The sequence below is a fragment of the Mustela nigripes genome, chromosome 7 (assembly GCF_022355385.1).
Source record: "Mustela nigripes isolate SB6536 chromosome 7, MUSNIG.SB6536, whole genome shotgun sequence".
Taxonomy (NCBI): Eukaryota; Metazoa; Chordata; class Mammalia; order Carnivora; family Mustelidae; genus Mustela; species Mustela nigripes.
Window position 1 is genome coordinate 139,500,841 of NC_081563.1, and position 10,575 is coordinate 139,511,415.

Consider the following 10,575-nt stretch of genomic DNA (forward strand, 5'->3'; position numbering starts at 1 on the left):
AAGACTAAGGGGACAGAGTTCAGGCCCACAAGGACGGCACGTACTAGGACTCTCAGCCCACTGGAAAGACACTCCGGCCTTGAAGAGGCAAACTGCCCAGTTGTGGACTCTTGGAGGAACATGGGGCTCTCCATCCTGTTCCCACAAGAATGAGTTCTGCCTACAGTCTGGGGGATCACGGAAGCAAACCACCTTCCAGAGGAGCCTCTGATGAGACCGCAGCCCCCGCCTCCCGTGCAGGGAGTGTCCTGGGGCCTCTTCTGGGGAGGACTTCCAGGGGGATCTTCCTGGGGTTCATCCTTATGGAGGGACATTCTCCAAGGAGGTGGGTAGACTTCCTCCAGGAGAGACGTCCCTCTGGGGGGACTTCCTATAGGAGGACACCCCTGCAAAATGGGATATTCTGGAGACAGGGGCCTCCCAGCCCGTGGGCATCCTCCAGGGGCACAATCTTCCGGGGGAATACTGTCCTGGGGGGCATTCTGGGGACTTATTCTCTGGAATGAGCATCCGCAAGGGACATCCCCTGCATCTAGTGGAGTCCTCTAGACTGGGGGTGTTCTCACAGAGGACTTTGGGGGAAATTCTCTCGGGGGAGGTGTCCAGGCGGGAATACTGCGGGGAGGGGGCATATTCCGGGAGGGATTCTCCCGAGGGAAGACATTCTCTACGGACAACCTCGGGGAGAAATCCTTGGTGGGGGGCATCCTCCCAGGGGGAAGGGATATTGTGGGGAATCCTGCGGGGAGACCCCGGGTGGAGAGCATCCTCCCCGGAGACATGGCCGCGGGGCTGGGGACCTGCCCCGGGAGGAATCTCAGCGGGGAAGGGGGCGGGCGTCCTCCGGACCGACGTCCGCGGCCAAGGATGCTCTCGGGCGCCGGGATCTCCTTCCGGCAGGCGGCGGCGGCGGCGGCGGCCCCGCCCCGGCCCGCCCCCCGGCCCCGGCCCGCCCCTCGGCCCCGGCCCGCCCCCCGGCCCCGGCCCGCCCCCGCGCTTCCTCCCTCGCTCACTTTCGCTTCCGCCGGAGCGCGGGACCCGCCGCCGCCGGAGCATGGACGACCCGGACTGCGACTCGACCTGGGAGGACGGCGAGGAGGAGGACGGCGAGGGCCCGAGCGCCGGAGGCCACGAGGATGGCGAGGCCGGCGCCCCGGGGGACGCGGACGCGGAGGACGAGGACGAGGACGAGGTGGACGCGCGGGCGGCGCGGCCCGGAGCGCTCCAGGTGCAGCCCCGACGCGCGCTGGGGTCCCCGAGCCCCCGCGCAGGCCTGCCCGGCCGCCGCGAGGTGGGAGCGAGGCCCCGCTCCGGGGAAGCCGTCCTCCCTGGAGATCCGGCCTGGGGCCTGGCTCTCCCTCCAGCTGTCGCCCTCTCCCCCGCTCACAGCCCCCTCGTGCCTCCCTCAAGACCCCCGGACACCCTGAGATCTGCCCGGACCTGCGCCCCCCAGCTCTGGCCCAGCCAGGGGACATTGCAGGGAGATCCAGGGCCACCCTCGGATCTGTGTGCCCGGAGCCGAATCGTGCGCTGACACTTCTCAAGGGGATGCCCTGGGCGCGTTCTTGACTCCGCTCTCTGTCACCTCCCAGCTCCAGACCCTAGGCTCCATCCTCCTGATAGATCCTCTGCGCGCTCCCCTGCTTCCGCCAGCCTCCCTGCCTCTTGGTGCTCCGGCTTCTGCCCCACCTGCTCCCCGCCAGCCCGCCCCACCCCCACCTTTGCTCTCGGGGTGCAGCACCCACGTACGGGGGGCCTCCCGCCTCCTTGGAGGTGGCCTTGGAGGCTACGCGAGGTGGCCTGGCTGAGCCAGGCCTGTCCGGAGGCGCTGGGCTACTGGTGGTGACCAGCGGCCGCTTACACTTAAGTGCTGGTTGTCCTTACCAGCTGTCCCTTTTGTTACTACTGATTACTTGTGACCAGCAGTTGCTTTTGTCCCCACTGATTATTTGTCATTACCATGGTGACTTTTGTTGCCACTGGTTACTCCCTGTCATTGTGAGTTACTTTTGTTGCCGTTGATTTTCTCTGGTTACCACTGGTTTCTTTTTTGTTACTAGTGTTACTCTTCCTTACCACAGGCGGGCGAGGATCGCTGGGCAGCACATCCTTCCCGGTGTAAGGACAGGGGTTCCAGCTGGGGTCGCAGGTGTTATGGGGGACATAGCGCGATAGGGGTCGCTTCTGGAAGACAGCATATTCTCGTGTCTGATTTCCAGCCTGCAGGCTCTCCAGGTCCGGTTTTCCCACTGGCACCTGAGAGCTCGGGATCTTCGGTGGCTCTCTCTGTTGGGGAGTGGTCAGTGAGAGGGACCCGAGGGGTCCTGGACCTGCCAGTTAGCCTAGGAGCCTGAGCATATCTGTGGTGCTTGGGGCAGGCATTCGGTTCTTGAGGAAAAGGGCTGGGCCGTGGTCAGGGTCACTGGGCTGGAGTCAGAGGGCAGGAATCGGGCTCTTTTCCTGGGCCAGATGCACACTTGGCCGGAGTGAGAGGACTCGGCCCTTGCTATAGTCTCATGGGCACGGCTCCTAAAGCAGTGCTCCAGCGCCCCGGCCATCCCGTGATGGGCCCACAGTCCTCTGCCATCTACCGCTTCTGTCCCTCCTCAGGTCCTAATCCTCTCCCCTTCCCCCAGGCCCCCACCCCCACCCCAGAGCACACCCCAGCTGCCCCAGACTGAGCCCTAGCATGGCTGTTTGGTGCTTTGCCCTGGGCTGTGTCGTCTGCGCACCTGTGGGGCTGGCCGTCTTGCACTGACCCGGGGAGGCGCCTGGCTGGCCCCAGGGAGGAAGAGAAAAGGAAACTGGCACTGGGCGGGGCCAGCTTCTGCTGAGCTTTGCTTTCTCTGCTGGCCCTTGGCTGGTAGGCAAGAATATTAGCTTGCCCTGGTCTATAAATCGTGGATGGAGGCACCCCCTGATCCTTGCTGGGGCTCAGACCAGCTGGAGGATCTTGGGGAGTTGGGATCGGGTCAGAGCCAAGGGACCCAGCGGTAGGCCTAGCCTCCGAACCCCCTTCCAGTGCTCTTCTGCTCCTTCCAGGATCCGGGACCCAGGTATTTCCTGGCTCGAGCGGTCCCCTCTTGTCATGCCTCAGAGCCTTATCTGTCGGCCCTTTCTCCTCCCCAGCATCCGTGGGACCACAAGCCAGGCTCAGCCTTGCTCATGCCCCCCACCCTCTAACAGGATGGGTCAAGCAGTGTTGCCCTGGCGTCCTGGTCGCCAGTTCCCTTCTGTCCTTCCCAGGACCCCAGGGTGCTTGGCCTGCAGTTATAGGGGCCGTAGCTGTTGGAGGGCAACGAGAAGCTTCTGTACCTTGCCAAGGGGGCTCCCCCACGGGACTGGAGGACAGGATCTGGTCTATGAGCTCCGGGCTTGGGCAGAGACAGGAGCCTCGGTCATTCATCTCTTTGTCAGACAAGTGTTTGGGGCCCCTCCCAGGGCTGTAGGCTGTGAGACCGCTGCCTTTGGGGACACAGCCTGGTGACAACTTCGAGCACAGTGCAAAAAGGATGCAATGGGGTAGGCCCCGGGGGAAGTCCTAAGGCCGGGGTCCAAGCGGAGGTAACCAGCGGATATGGGAGTAGGAGGTGAAGTTAGAAATGGGGGAGAGGGGGCTGTGTCCCAAGAATGTGCTGGTCAGCCGGGGCGTCCCGAGAGCTGGGGCAGGCAGCAGCGGCCGAGCAGAGGGCACACCTTGCTCCATGCTCTCCTGTCCCCTCCGGTTTTGTTGATAGCCGACAGGTCCTTGCTGCCCTTACTATGATGGGGGCTCGCTAGGGGTGGGTCCTGCCTACTGGTGGGTCTCCCACGGGGGTCTCAGCCCCTCTCCTCTCTTCCCAGGCCAGGATGCTGGGGTCCCGGAACTGGCGAGCGATGCGGGACACACGCAGGTACCGGCACAACTACCCGGTAGGTAACAGCTGTCTGGGGCGCCCCCCCCACCTCGCCAGCCCCCCTCAGCTCAGAGTCCTCCCCACCCCCACCCGAAGAAGGCCGTGTGGACCATCGGTCCGGTCAGCACCTCTTCTCGGACGAAGTCCCACGTTCCATCTGGGACAGCTGCTCCTTCCCCTCATCCTGGGGTGACGGGGATAGCGGGCCAGCCTTCTGAGCCTCCCCGCCCTGGCCTGTAAAACAAGGGACCAGTGCCAGCCAGCAGCACACGCACAAGGTCCTGCATGCTGGGGCCTGAGCAGTTGGCCTTCCCGTCACCCTCATCCGTGCCCTCGGCACCCTGAGTCTCAGGCAAGCCCTGAGCTGCCTCGGGTGAGGAAGGGGGGCCGATGATGGGGACCTGCCAGCCCTGGGCCGCAGTGGCGACAGGAGAAGGTGGTGGTCAGAGGGAGCTGCTGCCCTCACCTGTGGGGTACATGGGGTCCTCGCCAGCCCTCAGCATGTCAGAGGTTTGTGGGCCCCAGAGCAGATGCCCCCTGCCCCTGCCAGGAGTGTTCTAGTGCGAGGGACCCCTGGAGGCAGCCCGTGTCTGGAGACGTTCCGACGGGCACCTTTCTCCGGCTCCTCAGGACTTGATAGAGCGGGACAGCAACGGTGACATGCCCAACCTGAGTTTCTACAGAAACGAGATCCGGTTCCTGCCCAACGGTGCGCGCTTGCCAGGCGGCCCGCGTCTCTGTCCCCGCCGGGGTGTCCGGGCCATCTCCCCTCCACTGGCTGCCCCTGCTCCCAGTCCCGGGGTCCCCGCTGGTGGCCCGAGGTTTTCGGCCAGCCGCACGGCGCCCCCTGGAGGCCGCTGAGGGGAAGCCCGGGCCGCAGCCCCCAGCCTGTTCTCTGTGCAGGGCCAGGCAGTGAATAGGGCTTCCCAGACCCCCTCGGCGGGGCCGCCTTAGTGGAAAACCCGCATGCATACGCTAACAGGGAAGAATCATTGTTACGTTTTCAAGTGGTTGGAAGAAACGTAAGATGGAATAATATTCTGTACTGTGACAGCTACCCGGAATTCCGGGATCAGTGTCTGTGAGACATGCGAGGACCCGCCCACAGCCCGTGCTCTGTCTGTGGCTGCCTCCCCCCACAGTGCCCACAGGACCTGTGGCCTCAAGCGTTCACTGTCTGGCTCTTTGCAGAAACAGCAGCTGCCCTGCCCGAGGCCAGGCTACAGGGTGGGGCTCCGCTGCACGCCCCATTTGAGGTCAGATTCCAGCCGACAGGCCATGGCTTGGTGGGGGCAGTGAGGCCACCTTTCTACAAAGACAGGTGTGGGGCTGGAGACCCCATGTCCTTCTCCCAGTGGGCCTCCTGGGCTCTCCTGCCCCCAGGCCCAGTGTGGTACTCTCACCCGGGTCCACACTCAGCCAGCAGTGGAGGTCCCACGTCTAGATGTTAAAGAAATCAAGGGCTTTGGTTGGGGGAGTTGGTCACATGAGACGTATACAAGCTTCGGAGCCCCAAGGTCCTCAAGGGGGGGGGGTGGCTTCCAGCAGCTCTGCACTGACTTGTCCCCATGGGGCCCCCAGGCTGTTTCATTGAAGACATTCTTCAGAACTGGAGGGAGGACTATGACCTACTGGAAGAGAATCACTCCTACATCCAGTGGTGAGTGGGCGGGGCCAGAGGGGCGGGGCTATGGAGCAGGTGCCCTCCGCCTCCCCCCCACACACACTCCCTTTGCACTCTTTCCCGGTGCTGCACCACCGCTGTCCTGCAGTCTGTGTGTCCAGCAGCTGTGCAGAGCCTTTGAGGCTGGGAGCTGAACACAGATGTAGGGGACAGGCAGAGTGGCACACAGACTGGGTCCCCAGTCCCAAAAGGCCATGTGGCCCTGCAGAGCCCCTCGGACGCTCAGGGGTGGCAGGGTTCCAACAGTGGCCTGAGTTGATCCTTGTCAGCAGGTGGCCTTGGGGACCCTTGACATTGCCCCCCAAATCTGCCGTGCTTTTGAAGATGGCATGGTTAGGGCCTCTCCTGGGCATACAGTATTGTGGGGGACAGCTCTGCACTATGAATGACGAGACAGAAAGAAGAACGGAAGAATAAAGAGGAGGGGCACGTGGCCGGCTCAGTCAGTTAAGCGTCCCACTCTTGGTTTTGGCTCAGGTCAGGATCTCAGGGTCATGAGATCGAGTCCCCAGTTGAGCTCTGTGCTCAGCAGGGAGTCTGCTCGAGGATTCTCTGCCCCTTTCCTGCACGCTCTTGCTCCCGTCTCTCTCTAAAAACAACTAAATCTTTAAGTGAATAAAGAGGACAGTCTGGAGCGCCGAGCTGAGCGTGCACGCTGAGCCTCCCACGGCCACGCTGCCCCTGCCACGCACCCTGGTCCAGAGCAGTCTCCCCCGACCCTCCTGCCCTCGCCCCCTGGCTGTGACTCATGAGAGCCCGTGACATGGGTCGTCCAGCCAGACCATCAGGAGCGGAGCCTTGAACCCCGAGAGGCTGGCGAGCACCTGGCCCATGGCGGGGAGCCCGTGTTTGCTGCAATGGGACCGGTGCCGCACCCTCTCCCACAGGCTCTTCCCTCTGCGTGAACCGGGAGTGAACTGGCACGCCAAGCCCCTCACGCTGCGGGAGATTGAGGTGAGCAATGCGGGCTGGGAAGCTGCCCTGCCCTTCGAGGTTCATGGTTCCTTGCCTCTGCCCCCTGCTGCTCCCCACAGGCTTCTAGAGAAATCTGATTCTCTTCAGCCCTTTGCCTTAAGTCAGAGAGCTCAGGGCCAGGCCTGAGAGCAGAGTCCTGGGGATGGGGGCTTTGTCACACCTGGTTTGGGCTGGCGCAGGACACCTGGAGAGGTGGCAGGGTCTGGGGAGCCGAGGAGACTGTGTGTCTCCTACCATATGCTCCACCCTGGGAGCCCCCCAAGCTGTCCTGGCCGCTGGCAGGATTCCTCTGGGAGCTGGGGCAGATGCCTCTGGCCCCAGTGAGACCTCGTAGCAGCTAGAAGAAAAGTCACATTCAGAATTCTCGTCTGAGTCCAGGCCTGTAGATGAACTGGGGCCTGAGGGAGGCGTCAGCCAGCCCCCTGCGCCTGCAATGGCCCCTGAGCTCCCGCTGGCTTGCGGGGGGGTGGGTGTTCCAGGCATTTAAAAGCTCCGAGGAGGTCAGGGAGCGGTTTGTCCAGGCCTACGAGCTCATGCTGGGGTTCTACGGGATCCAGCTGGAGGACCGGGACACCGGACAAGTTCGCCGAGCACAGAACTACCAGAAGCGCTTCCAGAACCTTAACCGGTAAGGACCGGCCCTCACTCCACACAAGTGAGGGGGATGGGGCTGTGCTAGGTTCCGGGCAGGTGTGGGGGAGCACTTTGGGGAGGAGGGCCTGCAGGGGGGCTCGGGCAAGTGCGTCAGGCTCTGAGCACCGTCCCGTTTGCACTGCGCGGCGGGGCTGGTCCCAACACTGGGCGTGTGAGAACCGAGAAAGTCGTGCCAGTCCGTTTCCTTACCTGCGCCCCCACCGTCCACCTGGGTGTGGGTCGGGCTGCCCACTGTTCCATCAGCCTGGCAAGCACGGGACCCCTCCCCCCTGCCGAGAAGCGCTGGGCGGGGAGCGAGCAAGCCTGGGCCAGGCCCTGTGCTCTGGAGGGTCCCGCGCGGCTCTCCTGCAGCCGCGCGCGCCCGGGGCTGGGGGGCAGGGGGGGGCGGTTCCGCGGGGCCAAGGGGACAGCAGCCTTGTAGAAAATACATCGCAGCCCCCACCTGCACTATCCGGGCCCCCAGGCCATTTTCTCCAGGGCGGCGGGGCGGGGGGGGGGGGGGCGGCGGCGAGGGGGGGCGGAGACAGCTGGCCCCCGCCAGCACCCCTCCGCTTGCCCCCACGCCCCCAGGCACAGCCACAACAACCTCCGCATCACGCGCATCCTCAAGTCCCTGGGCGAGCTGGGCCTGGAGCGCTACCAGGCGCCGCTGGCGCGCTTCTTCCTGGAGGAGACGCTGGTGCGCGGGGAGCTGCCGGCCGTGCGCCAGAGCGCGCTGGACTACTTCGTGTTCTCCGTGCGCTGCGCGCGCCAGCGCCGCCGGCTGCTGCGCTTCGCCTGGGAGCACTTCCGGCCGCGGCGCAAGTTCGTCTGGGGCCCGCACGACAAGCTGCGCCGGCTGCGGCCGGCCGAGGGCGCGGGGAGCCCCGGGGACCCCCTGCGCCAGGCCGGCGCCTCGGGACGGACCTGCGGGCCGGGGCGGGCCGAGGGCGGGGACGGCGCGGCCGCGGGTGCCCCGTCGCCGCCCGGGGCACCCGGCGGCGCTCTGGCGAGGGACCGGGAAGGGGAGGCGGGGGGCCGCGGGGAGGAGGACCCGGAGCCCCCGAGCCCCAAGGAGAGCAAGAAGAGGAAGTTGGAGGCCAGCCGGCGGGAGCAGGCCCCGGGGGAGCCGGGCGCCCAGAGCGCCTCGGACGTGGAGAAGATTGCCCTGAACCTGGAGGGCTGCGCCCTCAGCCAGAGCAGCCTTGGCGGGGGGGCCCAGGAATCGGGCAGCCAGGCCCCCGGGGAGGCCGAGCAGCCCGGGCCACAGGACGCGGGGGCCAAGGTGGCGGAGGAGGTGAGGAAGAGAAGGAAGGTGGATCAGGGCCCTGGGGACGGTTCCTCGGTGGGTGGCGATGGTGGGGACAGTGGGACCAAGAGGCCAGTCCCCGCCTGGCATGGCGCAGTGCCAGGGCGTCCTGAGGCTCAAGAGGGTGAGAATGGAGTGGAGGTGGCAGGAGGCTGGGCAGGGCTGCAGCCTGCTGCCTCGGGGAGCTCAGCCACCGCAGGACCATGGCTAGACAAGGAAGCTGAGGTGGGGCCTTAGACCAAACCCAGAAACCCTTAAGGGAAGCAGGTGCCCGTGGGCATCCCGGCCGGGCCACAGGTCTGGGGAGCCCCGTTGCCCTCTGTTCTCAGCACGGTGCAGTCCTGGCCTCTCCCTGATCGTCACTATAGTGGCCACCGCAGCTGCTGGAAAGCCAGGACTTGGAAATCCTGACCTCGAACTGCCCTCCTGCCGTCTCTCCTCTGTGCCCTGCCCCCTACCTGGCTTTGTAAATTGGCCTGAGGGGGGGTTCATTTTCTTAGTCTGGTGCAGAGGCCTTTTCTGAATAAACTCATTTGACTTTGAGCGTTTGAGCGTGGCCCACGGGGCTGTGGGTGGGCTCTGGGTGGCTGGAGTCCGGGAAGGGGGCTCGTTTGGCGGTGGTGCTGCTCCTTGGGCTTCTGCCCCTTGGGTGCAAAGTGGCCTAGCCCAGATGTGGCCCACTTGGCCATTGTGAGCACCCGTGGAAACAGCCATTTGCAGTCCCCCGGACAGATGCATCGGTCCTAGACACCCTGACCACACGGCCTCCTGGGCCCTCTGGAGCTGGGCACTTGGTCCCACGGCTGCCTCTTGTCACTGGTGTAGGAGCGGGTCTGGGACTTGTGTGCGGTCCCTTGGGTGGGCTGAGCAGGAGGAGCAGCAGTTTGACAGGACCCTGGGTCTGGACGAGATCTTTGCCTACCCTGGTCAGGGGTGTACTGTGGTGCCTCGGGGCCGCTCCCCAGCGTTCTCTGTGGCTCTGTTTCCTCCGTCCCTACCCTGGCTGCTCTACCTACCACACCAGGACCCCCTTGACCCCTCCAACTGGCAGGGGTAGAGTGCACCTCCCTGTCCTCAAGGACCGGTGGGCTCTCAGCCAGGCTTTGTCCCCCTGGGCCGGAGTCCCCCTCCTGACCCACTGGAGTTTCAGCACCAACAGGGTGAGAGCCCTGTAGAGGGCTGCACCCTGGCCTTTGAACCACTGAAGCAACCAGGTCACAGCTCTTCCGGAGGGGGAGGGGCTCTGAGTCACTGGCTGTGATTTGGGCTCCGTTTTTCAAGAGTGTGGACTGTTAGCTCCTATCCTGGTGGGAGAGGTGGGCAGACTGGCAGTCATTTTGCGGGAGGGCCAGCCCCTGAGTTAATGTTCCCCGGTGCTGGAGCTAGGGCAGGCTGTGTCCTGTGCTGCTGGCTCTCCCCTGCCCCCTCCGGTCTGCGGGAGGGGATGGTCCCCTGGTGCCTGAACTCAGTTTGGCACAGGGATGGAATTTCTACCACAGAGGGTGACGACGTCACGATGAGGGGGTCCTCCAACACTGAGTCCTCAGCAGCACCGCCCCCCCCCCACCGAGCCCTTAGTGGTGAGAATGCTCAATGTGGACATTTGTGGAGCACAGGTTCCATGGAGAAGCTTGAACCCAGAGTGGGAGGAAAATCCCATTGGAACAACCGTAGGAGGGGGTGCCTGTGCCCAGCAGCAGGACCTAGAGACTGGCAGTCACTCTGGCCTGCCCGCCCCCCACACTTCACCCAGGGTGATGGCCTGAAACAGAGGGGTGATGCTTTGGTTCTGCCTGGGGGTGTCAGCTGTGAGGTCGTGACCCACTCGAGCCCCCTGGGGCTCAGCTTCTAGGCAGGGGCAGCTCCCCAGGGAGAGGGACTGTGTGGAGCCAGGGACCGGTTTGGGGTGAAGGCTGGAGCCAGACTTCTGGCACCAGCTCCCTCCCTTGACCGAGCTGGACTTTCTCTGAGTCTGCTCCAGGAACGGGGTGGACGGCAGGGAGGAGAGGTTGGCGGGGAAGGAGTCTTGCTCCCCAGGCTTTGGGCTTGTGGGTGGGGTGGAAGGGCTGGGGTGTCTG

The 10,575-nt window shown here is 64.6% G+C and overlaps 1 protein-coding gene across 3 annotated transcripts; it reads left to right on the top strand.

Moving 5' to 3' along the window:
- Nucleotides 1-1,007: 1,007 nt before the first annotated feature.
- Nucleotides 1,008-9,045, top strand: OGFR (opioid growth factor receptor). Of its 3 annotated transcripts, XM_059407371.1 has the most exons (8): nucleotides 1,009-1,228; nucleotides 3,844-3,912; nucleotides 4,527-4,605; nucleotides 5,478-5,556; nucleotides 6,468-6,534; nucleotides 7,035-7,183; nucleotides 7,780-8,485; nucleotides 8,827-9,045. In XM_059407371.1, the coding sequence occupies exons 1-8, from the start codon at nucleotides 1,055-1,057 to the stop codon at nucleotides 8,851-8,853; spliced, it is 1,350 nt and encodes a 449-aa protein (XP_059263354.1). In that variant the 5' UTR covers nucleotides 1,009-1,054; the 3' UTR covers nucleotides 8,854-9,045. The 3 variants fall into 3 exon arrangements, with proteins under 3 accessions (XP_059263352.1, XP_059263353.1, XP_059263354.1); XM_059407369.1 differs by having other exon boundaries at nucleotides 1,008-1,228; nucleotides 7,780-9,045; XM_059407370.1 differs by having other exon boundaries at nucleotides 1,008-1,228; nucleotides 7,113-7,183; nucleotides 7,780-9,045.
- The last annotated feature ends 1,530 nt before the right edge of the window (nucleotides 9,046-10,575 follow it).